Here is a 14723-nt window from a genome sequence, read left to right as displayed (position 1 = left end):
CTGTCGGCCTCACGCTCGCTTCTCCTGCGTTATCAGACCCTTCTCTTCAGCCGCAGACACAAAGGAAGGATTAGCTCTCGAACGCACGGGAGGGAGCATCGGTGGAAGGGGCCGTGTTCTCGCTTGACATCCAGGCAAGTGTGGGTTTATTTTTGGCCATGCACGGACGTGTGCGCCGTTGTGAATGGCACAGATTGGTGGCGGATGGCTTAGCTAGCTCTGATCAGAAGCTGCTCCGAGAGCGCATCCCGGGATCGGCTTAGAGTCTGTTAATGGAGCGCTAATGGCTGTGCTAGTTTGAGATCACGGTGTGGATGTTTAGAAATGGCTGTGCTGCTTGATCTAGAGCGGTGCTAGCGGTGGATCTGCTTTGAAGGGGACAGCGCCGTGCTGATTTACAGAGCAGATGTGATCTGGCTGGTAAAAGCCATTTTGATGGATCAGACTGACGCTGCTGGCTTGTTGTTGTTGACGGTACCTGCACTGATTTAAGGTAACGGTGATGCTAGTGGCTCAAATTCAGCTTTTATCTGCAAAACCTATCGACTTGATGAAATGCATGTGATTGAGGTTATTATATTTTGACATGACACGTCAAAATGCAGCTGTCAAGCGGTCATCAAAAAAGCCTATTGGTCGGCCGTCGGTGAAGATGTTTGGGTGCATCCAGCTATTGCTGTTGTCCTTCTGACTGTATGGACACAGAATCTGGCGTTTCAGTTTAGCAAAGGCTCTGCTAGCCACTAGGTTCAGTGTGTATCTATCTCTAAGCATCGTAGGCATGTTTGATCGAATCAGGGTTACGTGTTAAATGTCAGAGAGTACAGTCTGCAGATACGATCTGATAACATCAGGAGGTGTTTCGTTGTCCTCGTGTATCTGAACGGCCCTTCAGTACTGTGTTGTAAAGCCACGGAGTGAAATAAAGCTGATGTACAGTGAAAACCCAACGGGTGAAGCCTACAGGTCATTGGCCCAGCCTCAAGTGACCAGCAGAGGGAGCTGGTCTCTGACGCGTCCGCTAGTGCTCGCGCCTCTCTGCTAGCTACTAGCGCATGCTACTATCATGATAGGAAAACCTTTTGGATTGCTCAGTTGAGTGGCGAGTTGTAAGTTACTTTAGAATAATAAATGTGATAAATTTGGAGTGCCTTATTATGATTATACCACACTCCATCACGGAATTGTGTTTTGGCTTAGTGTGGAGGTAGTTCATGATGTGGCGAAAATAACCTAACCTTAAATTAGTTTCAGAAACTGCTGTGGGGAGATTGTGTTGAGATGGTAATAAACAGATTTCAGTATGTGCGTCAAAGCATATCTGCATGAAAGTTATCAGAGATGGAAGCGGCCTGTGCTGTGCTCTATTATAAATATAGTCATGGCTGAACATTCCTAACAAGATAACGCAAAAAAAAAAAAAAAAACAGAATGACATGATGAACAGGAGTTTCATTTCATAGTAGCAAGATTGGAATACCGTTCTGTTTTAATCAGATTTAATCAGATCTTTAACATTTTAACAGTTAAAGAGTTGACTGTTGCATTGAAAAGCTAATAAAAAATACTATCTCATAATTAGAATAAGGTGGTGTGAGTGAGCATGTGTACATATATTTCTTTATTCTTATTTTAAATGTTGCCATATTTAGCTTAGTAGGATGCAAAGTATTGTTTATGCGTATTCTTCATCTTCATATTATTTCACATTTACTGTGACTAACACCAGGCCGGTGAAGTCGTGAGAGTTCATACATTATAAATCTTATTCACGAGTTATTGATGTTTCTGTCTGGCAGTATTATCATTATTATTATTGGTGTTTTGTTGCTAAACTGTGGACGGAATAGGTTTATTTGTGTTCAGACAGCATTTTTGTGCGTGTGTATTGGAGATATTGCTTAGTGTTTTCCACATATTCAAGTATCAATCGATAGGAGGCGTCTCAGTGCTGCGTGACACATGAGAGATGAATCTGGTGGAAAGTGATATCTCAGATGAAGACAGCGAACCTCAGGTTCAATATTTTGACATGGCTTTATCCAGGCAGCGATGAGGGAAACTTGAGTCCAATATCTTCCTTTTTCAGCTCATATAGGACAGATGGCTCTTCATTCTCTGCTTTCAATCTCTCTCTCTCTCTCTCTCTTTTCTCTCTCTCTCTCAAACACACACACACACACACACACACACACAGAGCTTATCCAATTCATCTGGGCATTGTGGACGGCCCGGTGCTGCACAGAACTCTTTTGAGAGCGGGCAGCTGCAGCACACTGAGAGATCCGCCAATCTTATGGCACGAGAGACAAACAGGGCAATAAGAGGAAGAGGGCCAGAGTCGGTGGAGCAGGGCGGGGCTTGTAAGAGGGCGGGGCTTCAGCCGAGGCACAAGCGCTGGAGGTCAGGGCCAGATGCTCTCTAAACAAAGAGTGTTTCTCAGGAAGCGACGCTGGGAAGCGTGGCCTTCGCCATTGTTTTGTGTGTGTGTGTGTGTGTGTGTGTGTGTGTGTGAGGTCTTGAGGACTCATACTCGCTCTTTTACCCGTCTCATCTCTGATGTGTTTTCTGCATGCACACGTGTATGTTGTTCTTGAGAACTCAGTTTAACTCACTTTACGTAACTTGCTCATAGGCTTCTTTTCATCTCTGCTTTCTGCAGGTTATATCATTATGTCAGTAGCTGTTGAATTATTCACTCAACCAATTAATTTAGGAAAGAAAATAAACTACAGTGACATGCAGGGGCCGGTTCTTTAGCTTTGTTTGCATTTCTTTTCATTCATGTTGTGAAGGCTGTGTCAGTCAGTAGTGTGTGTGTCTTGGCGTGTGTGTGTGTGTGTTCAGAGTTCCCTGGCGTCACAGTGCAGAAAACAAAGCAGTTGAAATGCGGTGTCGTTTGTTTTTATACCCGTATAACCGTTAGTTCCAGTTAGTGCCTGCGATGAAGACAAAGCTCAATATACAGTTATTGTTGTTGGTTTGAGTGTATGCGGGTCTAAGAGACCTCACATTTTGATGTAATACTGATCATAATATATTTAAAATGATTAACACTATGACCCATGAAACCAGCCCAAAGCTGAAAACATTTCAACTCAACACTTTAATACATGTTAACCTTAACATTTATAATCGTCTAATAAAATCAACGTGCATCTGTTTCTAACCACAGCGCTTACAAAACCTTACGAGGTCATGGGATAGTAGGAAAGATTTTATATGAGGGTTAATTGTTTTTAGGGCTGGGCTTTGATTTGATGAAGTCTTCTGATGTCATTTAAGGGTGGGTTAAGGTGTAATGGATGGTCAACACAGTGAATATATTTTTAATTAATTACAGATTCAATTACATATAGGTGTTTTTAGAGATATAAGTACAATGCATAAAATATTTCTGTACACAATAAGTGCATTGTAGCAAATGTAAGAACACAGTGGTTACATAAATACTGCCCCTAAAGCAGTATTAAACTTTCATTGTTCAGATGCTGGATCAGTGAAGACTGTATGTCATGTGATCTGTAGATGCATGTAGTTCAGAGGTCATCGTCAGGCCGGAGGTCACTCTGAACTGATCTCATTAATACCTGAAAAGAGGGACGAATCACGCTTCTGTCTAAAAATAGCCGTGCCTCATTTCATTGGACTTTTTTTGAGAGGTGGGGTTTGAGTGTGTGATGATGTGACTCATTTTAAAGGATGTTTTGTCTCAGCTGTGTGTGTGTGTGTGTGTGTAAGATCACGACAGCTCTGTGTCTGTAATGTAAGGCCCTCGGATGATGCGTTTACCGAAGGACTTCAGTAGAGAGCGTCATGATGTTTTCAGCGTCCGTATTCCTGCTGTCATGTCTGTTGTCTTCAAATCAGCGGCAGCGTGCTAAAAGCATCCAGTGGTCAGCATCGTCACAACAATACTGAAGGCAGATTTCAGTCAGGTATAAAATATCAGTGTTCTTCACTTCAGGCCTAATAAATGTCTATTTATTTGGCGACATGATGATGACTGTAACAAGAGCACTTGAGTCACTGACTGGGGATCAGATGTTGAAGTGTTTGATGTTTATTTTCTGCAGTCTTTGTCCCGGCCGTACTGGATATGCTCTTTATTGGCGGCTGTTGATCTTACGCTGGATTCAGACACACCGTGGTATAATCAGAAGCACTTTAGAAAGCGTTTGTGTTATCACTGAAAAGAAGGGATTGAAAGACAACTGAATTGTCTTTGTGTAAAGGGCAGCATGGCCGTGTTTATGGCGCACCAGCAGAAATACTTCAAATAAATAATAAATGAATACAGACATTACTACAAAGCTCTGTCATATGAGATGTTGTGGCGTACAAGGAGCAGTATTGTGGTGATGTGTGCGTTCACGTGTTTTCTTCTGCTCTCTAATTCCATCTCTTTCTGTCAGAATACTGTAAATAATGAACAGACTGCATTCTGCTGTCTTCTCAGCTGTTAGCTCTGTTATTAGTTTTCATTGTGTGTGTGTGTGTGTGTGTGTGTGTGTGTGTGTGTGTGTGTGTGTGTGTGTGTGTGTGTGAGTGTGAGTAAGGGGTCGACCGATTATCCTTCTGGCCGATTATCGGTGCCGATATTAAGCATTTTTATGATTAACAGGTATCGGTCATTTTAAAAAAAACTATTTGCCTATTAAAATAACTACGTTTTGTTTAGCTCACACAGAAGCTCTGTAACTAAAGGTGCTTCAGTGATCACGCGGCAGACGTCGCTAAAATCACAATCCACGAAAAAGTTGTAAAACACCTCGATATTATCTATTTGTGGCATCCGCGATGAGGAAAACACAGGCTGAAACGTGGAATCCAGTCATATTAAATGAATTAAATGAATGTTTTATGCCTTCATTTGCACTGCACTGTAAATTAAAACTAACGGAAATTATTGAGATTAAGATACTGTCATATAGGCCAAAATTAGGATGATAAAAAATTTCTATATGAGATTGAACCAAGTGTGCCTACAACCGGCTATCAGTGTGATAGTTTCATTAAAATAGATGCAGTCTTCATAAAGGTCCCATGTCATACACTGTTTTATTTTAGGTGTTGATGTCCTTAGGAATATATATCTCAATATGTTTTTAAAACTCCTTTTTCAGTAGCATTATATACACTGTGCTTTTTAAGTTAATCAATCGATGTGCATGAAATGATGAACTGAATCAGTTTAAAATATAGATTATCGGTCTAGTTGGTCTTTAATAATTGGTATCGGTGTGTGTGAGTGTGAGTGTGAGAGAGTGTGTGTGTGTGTGTGAGTGTGTGAGTGTGAGTGCGTGTGTGAGTGTGTGTGTGTGTGTGTGTGTGTGTGTGTGTGAGTGTGTATGGGTGTAAGAGTCTTTAGTTCTCTTGTTTTGGGGACAGGGCTGTTTGTCTCACTGTAGAAGCTCCAGTCAGTGATCTGTGTTAAGGGTTTTGTAATCAGTAAACACATTTTGTAAACTTTTTCAAATCATTTGAACACTTTTGGCCACAGATGATCCTATAATTTGACCTGGTGACAGAGATCTGTCCTCTTGTCAGCAATATTTAATATTTGAACCTAATATTTAAGTTCATTAAAGCCAATAATTTCGTTGCACAGAAATACGTTTATTGTTCATGAGATAATGCTAGAGTTATATCAGGCTGTCTCAAGAAGCTGTGGAAGCAGACATGCGAGCAGCTCCGCGTTAACCAAACGCTCGTGTTCAGCTTAAACCTCATTTAATCAGCATGCTACCATCTGAAGGAGACCTGAGCTAGTCTACTATAGCCTACTCAAAAATCATATTATGTTTTGTAGTTTTTAATATTTGATGATGATGATAATAGCATATTTTATTTAACAACAATGCGATACAGTATTCACGTTGTAATGAATCTGCGACTCATGTACTGATAAAGCTTTAAAAATGAGGTGCATTCAATTTATCTTTTGAATAAATCAGTATTTAGGACAGAATATGAGCTTCATTGTCACCGAGCCAGCGTCTATTGTATTAAAGATGTAAAATGCGAACGTGAACTGACACTGGGAGTGTGTGTGGTGAACAGACACACACGCACACACACACACACACACACACACACACACACACACACACGCGCGGGGTTAAGAGCGGCAGATGTCGGGCTGTGTTTGGACACACAATGCTCTGCAGTGACAGCAGGCAGACGCAGGGTTCAGATATCAGCTCTGTTTATTCACTCTTTCTTCTCACTATATCTCTCTCAACTCTCACTCTTTAGTTCCTTTAGTTTATGCCCTGGTTTTATAGCCTAGAAAAATATGCTGTTCCTCACAATGTAGTTCTTTCACGTGGAGATTAATCAGATGTGTGTGTGTTTTAGTGATAATTAAACTGATCACTGACCCTAGATCTCAGGTTAAGTGTCCTAGCATGAGCGCAGGGATCTTGAGCTCTTCAAGGAGGCTGCTTGCATCTGGATAAAAAAACTACAGCTGAGAATATCACTGCTCACTCCATGTGAGTACTTGTTTTGACTACAGTATAGGGTCAGGTGTCTTCACATATGATAATAATAATAATAATTCATTACAGTTATATAGCACTACATGTACAGTCAAAGCACATTTACATTCATATATTGTAAAACGCTAGTGAGAGTTTAGACTAGACTGAGAGGTCCACAGGTGTGTACACATGCGCTGTGTGAGTAAGTTAGACGCTCATTTTCAGAGCGACACAGCTGTTAAAGCAACCCTGCTTAACCTTAACCTCACCGCTTAAGATTTCTGTTCAAACTGAAAACATACATCTAGGCTAGCTGCTCCACTAAAGTGAACTAAAGCCAAAATGACCTCATTTGTAAAAAAAACCCCCAAAAACTAAAGAATTGATAACATATAGCTGCAAGCAGCGATGACAGGCCCAGGCCTCGCACATTATTCTTTCTCCATAGGAAATGTCAGAAGAATAGAAATGTATTTTAGAGCCGCCAAGTTATAGGATTTTGTGTCCCCGTCCATCACTGAGGTTTAGAAACATCATACAAAATCGAATCGGCCACCTCCTAAAATACATACGAGTTAGTCGTGAGACTTGAAATGTAAAAATTCACATGGAATTAATAGAACAGAATTGATCATACCCACCATTTCTTTCCAGAAATCCAAAACTGTTAGCAATTTAGCATCTTTGATATGTTTAATCGACAAAGTTGGGTGTGAATGTCGTGATTGTCCTAGGATGTGTACTGAAAAAATCAAATCAAATAAAAATCATGCGCACAAAGGGAACAGTGTATAAAACTTTGGTTACGCTTCACCATATGATGTCATTTTAACGTATGGACTGTGAACGGCTGAGATACATGCCTGTGCCAATGTAAAGAAAACGTGTCACGCTCAGGGTCGAGTGTTAAGAACCGCTTCCAAATGAGGAAGAATTCAGTGTTCGATTCCTGCATGATTGGAATGATGAGGTGATTTTAAGTGACATAAGCTCATGACGGCTGTTTTTGGAGAGGCCAGCAAAAGCAGAAGCTTTGAAAGTGTTAAAACAACATTTCGTTTCTATACCTGACATTTGTTCAGTTGTATTTATTTATGCAGTTGCTGATTGATTTTTTTCTCCTATTTTATTACTATTTGCTTGTCTTTAAGGTTGTAATATTTGAGTCTATTTGTTTATGCTGTGGTATTTGTGTTAAACCCATAGGTCTATCGGCGCCCATAGCCTTGTGGTTAGTGACCACCCTTCAGTCAGCCTGGGTTAGTTGTGTTCTAGTGTTGATGTCAGCTAGAGATATTCCACAGACTGTGTTGTGTTCACAGAGGGTGTTATGAGTGGAATCTGTGTGTGCTGGTGAAGTTTCTGCATCACCTGACCTTCAATTTTTTTTTTTAGTGTAGTTCAGGGTTCTCAATCATTTTGACCAGTGAATGACTTAAAACCTCAGTTTAAAACAAACCCACACTATTGATGGACAGTAACAAACACTCAACTGAACATTCAGGTTCAGCTAAAAAATGAGAGAAAACATTAACCCACATAAACGCATTAAGGATTTTAAGAGATCAACAGAATGGGAGTCAAACCTTGTGAGACAATAATTGGAGAACATCAGGTCTTTACATTCAGGTTTATAAACTCCAGGCGAGGACTGAAGAACTGAGACAGATCAGAGGAGATGTCTTGAGAAAGATCACACATCTGTCTTTAGGATTTAAGGATTTAAAGGTGAAGTCTCAGTATATTTCACTGGCTCTAATTTATCTTCACGTTTATTTGTATAGCGTTTTTCACAGCATATTAAAAGGATTAGGATCTAGCAATTAATTAGTTAGTTAATTGACATCAGGTCACGATTAGCTATTAAAGGGTTGTCTTAGGAGGCAGAGTCTCTCAGAAGTAAAGAAAGCTCTCCAATCTGTGAAAGGAATACTTCCAGAAACCTCTGTCGGTAAACACAATCCTCAAAGCCATCTGAAGGTGACAACTAAAGCTCTAGCATGATAAAAGGAAGCCATATGTGAACATGGTCCAGAAGCGTGTCGTGTTCTGTAGGCCAAGACTCATTTAAAATAGACTGTTTCAAAGTGGACAAGTGTTCTATTGTCAGACGAGTCCAAATTTGACATTGTTGAAAATCTCAACATTTATGGAAATCACAGATGCTATGTCCTCCGGGCTAAAGAGGACAGACCTTCCGGCGTTAGTTTTATTAGCATTCAGTTCAAAAGCCAGCATCTCTGATGGAGATCACTGGCTTGCTCGGTTGAGGACACTTCATTTCCAGCTATTATCGTCAATTTGATTGCACAGATACTATTTAAACTGAACTGAGCCGGACAATGAATCCTACATTCAATAATGAAATGACTTTAACTGTAAACTGAGTGTTTAATCTTGTCGTTATACGTTACTGGCACGCTATTCTTCTATTTGATACTGTTCAGTGCTATGAGTGCTGAAAGATGTATAAAGGTTTTAAACATATGCTTCCCTCCAGATGACATGAAAGGAAAGGTGTATTTGAGGAAAGGTCTTGTGATTTCAGCAGGACAGCACTAAACCACATACTGCAGCTATTACACAGCATGGCTTCGTAGTTGCTCAAGCTCATTTTGTGCATAAAATTGTCAAATTTCTCAGTTTAAACATTTCTGGAATTCGAGCTGTTAACACATTTTGGTAAAAAAGTGTGTAGTTTTGTATGTTTGAGAGTTGGCTTCATCTCCTCTCAGCCACAGATATTATGTTCACACTTGAAACTCAATAACAACCAACCAAAGCAGGGTGCAACAACGTTATTCAATTTTATTTCAATCTGGTGTGTATATGACATTGCCTATAACATGATTACATAATGTAGTACATAGTACTAAAGCACCTTTGAGCTTTTCTGTTTGTCTCATCTCTGCCTTCACAGGATAGAAGAGTGATAGAAGTGAGTTTAATGTAGTTTTCGTTGGATTAATACTTGATTGTTTTCTGTAAATCTTCAGTCTTGATGGGATCCTTCAGAGTTGTGACTCCAGTAAAGGCTTGATTGTCCTGCAGTACAGGAGTGCTATGGGTTCAGGTCCCGCCGGTTATATTTCATATCTTCAGAACAGTAATTTAATGAGTAACGTGTTTGTCCAGATTTTATAAGTCTGTGAATTTTTCATGACCATGGAATCACTGCTAATTGAGTAGTAGACTTCATTTCCAAAGGAAAAATCCTTTTAATGTTCCATTTATGAGAGAAAATGTCATTGCTATATTCCAAAACTGCTTCGTAATAGAAAAGCTTTACTCCTTGAACTTTTTTCACAGCACGAGTGTTTATATGAGCTCAGTCATTCTGGCTCATGTGTCTGTGTAGTTCTGACTCTGGTCTCACCATGAGCCAATCAGCATAGGTCCTACGTGCTGTGATTAATCAGCAGACACGTCTGAGTTTATGACTGTCATACTTCATCAAGCCGGCCTCTGCTGATAGTTGAGTCAGTCTGTAAGGCTGTAAATGCTGTGAATGGCAGTGAATGCTCCTTGTCTTGTTCACACAAACACTGCCAGGGTCACTGTAATGTAAATCTCAGCTCATTACAGTCAGACTAACACAAGTGTGTTGAACTGCGCTGATAGTAGAGTATGTGTCCGGACACTGCTTTTAGATTTTAGTACAGTTGACTCCTGAGATCTGTTGTTTGACATTCACCAGTAGTAACTGTTTTGACCTGTATGTTTCACCACATGCTATTTTTATTAATAATTGGTGTTTCCTACAACTCAGCAACAGTACTGTTTTACTGGTGTTTATTCAGAGTAAATTCAGAGTGATTTTTAGCTGATCGCAGGCTGGGATTTCTGGCCCGAGCTCATCTCAGAGAGCCATCGTTTCATTAGATCCTGAAGGTCAAGGGATCTAGACTGCTTATGTATCTGACAGTTTACAGACGACCATAGTTCTGGGTTTTACTGCAAGATTATTACTGATGAGATTATAGACAGTGGCAACTTCAATAGGCCGTGTTCACACTATTACACTTTACACATATCAGATCAATTTCCTATCATAGAAGTATTTAGAGATGTGAGTGTGTTTAACCTCATCTGAGCTTCAGGACAGTCTAAGAACTGATCGTAGAATCACTGAAGAGAGAATCGGGATGCCTTGATTATTTCCAACACCGCTAAATAACCTTCCGGTCTTTAAGAAACATAAAAATGAAATCCAGTTCCTGTGAAAAGCTGTCAGAGCTGACTGACCTCGTGTTTCTCACACAGGTGCACGCGTCCTCCTCGCCACGGCGAGCTCCATGAGTGTGGACTACTACTTCCTGTCTGTGGAGGACTTCCTGGAGCTGGAGCGGAGCGGAGGACTGCTAGAGATAGGAACGTATGACGGTCAGTCACAAACCCACTGTCCATCATCATCATCATCATCATCATCATCATTAAAACCCTTGCACATGCCCAAAGATAGCATTAGCATGCTAGTATGAGCATCTCAAACACTTGATGCAATATTTACAGAAACATTCGACAAACTTCCACTTATCAGTCTAGCACAGAGAAATACTTGACTGTACTGCTGAGAGTTCATGATATCCAGAAGTCACTCGTCGTCTGTGCATGACTGAACTGAACTCTTCTAACAAGCGTGAGCGACAGTGTAATACGACCGCGTCTTTAACTCATTCACTGCATGTGTCCACATTTGCAATCAAGCAACAAAGAGGAAAAGCCACTGTAATGTAAAACATTATTAGGAATGCGGTGAGGTGTAGGGGTTATGTAACTACCATACAAGTTTCTAAACAGTCCATCCACAGTGAACTGCACTCAACCTGCATAAAGTAGATGTGAATTTTCACGAGCCGTCGTGAGCCTTAAAAATGTCATCACCCGAAAACCGCCCACCGTCACGACATCACTGAAGCATGCTGAATAGGTTAACTTTAACAGATGAAACTACATCGACCAACCTGTAGCTCACTCCAGGGATAGACAGGATTGTTATTATGAGGTGAATCACATGTCTATCTAGTCATGATAAACATGTATGCAGACAACTACAACTGCGTTGTTATTCCAGCTACAGCTAGTCCAGCTAACCACAACAGTGCATATACTATAACACATGATCATTTTGTTGCTTTAAACACATGCACACAGACATTATTTCACAAATGACACGCTTATAACAACAAAACACAATACTTTATTGAACCCTTTTCTGATAAGAAGTGTGCAAACTGAAGCATTTGTGACGATTGTTTCTGTCCAATCCGCTTGCTTTATAGGGTTTAACCACACCTGTCATCTGTTTTTTGTCAGGCGGTAACATGGGGTATATGATCATATTTCTAATTTGAGGCTGTGTTACGTAATGTACCCAAATCTGTGTTGTTTTGAAAGAGCCGTCTCAGTCTTCCCTTTTGTTTTGCTTCAAGCTAGCGCTGTGACATAATTGTGATGTTGTTATATTTGATTGGCCTGGTCATGCATCGCTGAGAAAAAATAAGCCAATCAGAAGAGAGGCTCATGAATAGTAATTAGACAGGCCAAAACTGACCAGAGAGAGAAACTTATTGAGATGGTTTTGTTACTTACACCACAAATATATATTCTTTAGGAAGACATCACGTATAATAAAAATCCAAAAAGGTGTACAATACGGGACCTTTAAACTAATTTTAAGGCGATGTGTTAGATGAAGCCCATTCCTGGAGGGCATGTGGTCTGTAGTTTATAGACGTTAGCTTTAGTGCTAGTCTCTGACCAAACATTTAGAGATGTCTGTGAGCTTCTGAAAAACACTGTGACCCTCTGTAGAGTCAGGTTTAGAGGAAATCCACAGATGCTCTACTGTGTTCTGCAGGACTGAGTCGAGTGTGCGTGTGTGTGTGTGTGTGTGTGTGCGCGCGCTTCACAAATCTCTCTTTCTCTGCCATGCTTTCTGTCCCTCTTTTTTTCAAGCATGTTAATGGGTTCCTGGTTGCCTAGGTAACTATTATGGGACACCCAAGCCACCCATCCAGCCTCTCAGTAGGACAGTGATTACCCATGATGCTTTGCGACACAGTTGCACTGGTTCCCAGAAGTGCTGCGATCGCGTGAAGCATGCAGGAGTAGAGCAGACAGCTCTGCAGGAGGATGCAGACATGAACAACACGTTTACAGGTGAGTGTGTGTGTGTGTGTGTGAGTGAGAGAGAGAGAGAGAGAAAGAGTGTGTGAGAGAGAGAGAGAGAGACTGACTGAGTGCTGAGTGTGTGTGTGTGTGTGTGTGTGTGTGTGTGTGAATGATCAGATCACGTGCAAAGATCAGGCGGGCTTATTTCTGAGTGTGTGTGTATGTGTGTGTGTGTGTGTGTGTGTGTGTGTGTGTGTGAGCATTACTGCTAGAGTTAGAGTTTTTGTAGCTGCAGATAAACAGAAGGGCCTGAATCTTGTCTGACAGGAAGAGATCCAGTAAGACTGCTGAAGCTCTACAGACTGAAGGCTTTATTTGGTCTCGTCTGTAGCGACTGCTAGCTGTGATTAGCATTCTGCTCCGCGCTCGTCTCAGCTGCAGTCCTGGACAACAGAGCAGTATGAGCCGGGATAAACACAACCAACAAAACACATGAAGATCAGATGATTAAGAGCTTACTGTAGTCCATTCAGCACTGAACAGGCAGTTAGTTCAGTCTGATGAAAGAATCAGTTTACATTTAATTCAGTACCAAAGGGATCAGTAGAAGCTGTTCATATGACCTAAAACAGGAATCAATTTGCATTTCAGTGACTACAGAAACTGAATAAAATAAAAAAATTAATAACAGTTTTTCCTAAAAATGCATGCGTCCCAGTGTGTTTTGTCTTGATGAGAGTAGCTCATGACGTTAGCTTAGCAACACGCTAACACATAACCAGAACTGAATTAAAATGATCAATTCTCAGTCAAATTTATTTATTCTTTTTACGAAGCGCTCTTTGGAGCATAAATATTTGAACAAATATGAACAAATTTTAGGTACAGAAAATGGAATAAAAATCTTTTCATAAATAAAGATAGATCGAACCTCATTAAAGTTAGGATATATGTTCAGTCAAAATGAATGAATGATTTTCTTGTTTTTTGATTAGCGTCAATGACACGCAGCACATTTATTAGACTGCTCTCTGTTTGACAAAGACAGCTGTGTTTATGATGAAATACTGATGTGTTTTAGTGGGAAAAATGTGAAAGAGTGAGAGCAGACCCGGGCTGGGAACCCACGCTTCTTTCCCTCCTGCTTTACATCGTCTAAAATCACGTTAACATGTGAATGCAGGAATCAAACACTGAATCGTGGTCGTTCTCAGCCGCTTCTGTGTTTGAGGAGACATGTGCATGCCTTTGACTCTTCTCTTGTGTCTCTCCCGCTCCTTCTGTGTTTTACCCAGAGTTCTTAGCTCGTAGTCTCTTCCCCTCTCCCCTGCTGTGTACAGGAGACTCCAGCCGGCCGGAGGTGCGAGACAATGCCCCCAGCTACGTGCTGAACAACATGGCCTCTCCGCCAGGCCTTCCTCCAGACCACGACCCCCTCGGAGCGCTGCCCGACAACTGGGAGATGGCCTACACAGAGAGCGGAGAGATCTACTTCATCGAGTGAGAGACGCGCTACACACACACACACACTGATACACATTCATTAACAAAGCATTGTAAATACTGTAATATATACAGTATAATACATAGTTCAAAAGCACTGCTATTTACTTTTAAATTACTGTTGTGTTTTTCATGCGTGTAGTTAGTTTGGCGTGTTTCCCTCTCGGCTCTCCTCAGGGAACTCTGATCAGACGTGTAGTTTAGCATATTTTCATAACTGATGATGTTGATATGTGCTGATATAGACAGTCGTTCACACACAGTAGTTTGATCCAGACGCAACTGGCGTGAAGAGATCACGGCTCGGCTCACGTTACGGTCATACTAACACCAGTCACGCTGCTGTTCTCAGCCACAACACAAAGACCACCTCGTGGATGGACCCTCGCTGTCAGGACAAGCAGCCCAAACCTCTGGAGGACTGTGAGGACGATGGTAAGACACACAGCGCTCTGCTCCAGTGTCCATGTTCACCACACCACCTGGCCATTAATACAAGCTTAGAAGTCTACGTTTTCCTGTTTTGTTAACCCCTGAGAAGTCTTGTAAAACCTCGAAGTTTGAGGGAATTTTAACAGTGAGGTTTCTGAGTAGAAAATGAATGATTTCACTGGTTGGATT

At 41.1% G+C, this 14723-nt stretch overlaps 1 protein-coding gene across 1 annotated transcript in view; it reads left to right on the top strand.

The window, feature by feature from the left end:
- Window positions 1-1969: 1969 nt before the first annotated feature.
- The window catches only part of magi1a (membrane associated guanylate kinase, WW and PDZ domain containing 1a), a 33591-nt gene continuing 20837 nt past the window's right edge, over window positions 1970-14723 (top strand). Inside the window, 7 exon segments of the mRNA XM_043233290.1 lie at window positions 1970-2017; window positions 2246-2403; window positions 10749-10779; window positions 10781-10868; window positions 12471-12647; window positions 13940-14099; window positions 14455-14537. Of these exon segments, the coding sequence (XP_043089225.1) occupies window positions 1970-2017; window positions 2246-2403; window positions 10749-10779; window positions 10781-10868; window positions 12471-12647; window positions 13940-14099; window positions 14455-14537 (745 nt within the window).

This window comes from Puntigrus tetrazona, unplaced genomic scaffold (assembly GCF_018831695.1).
Source record: "Puntigrus tetrazona isolate hp1 unplaced genomic scaffold, ASM1883169v1 S000000776, whole genome shotgun sequence".
NCBI lineage: Eukaryota > Metazoa > Chordata > Actinopteri > Cypriniformes > Cyprinidae > Puntigrus > Puntigrus tetrazona.
The sequence above is the reverse complement of the archived record's forward strand: the minus strand, read 5'-3'. Positions and strand labels throughout refer to the sequence as shown.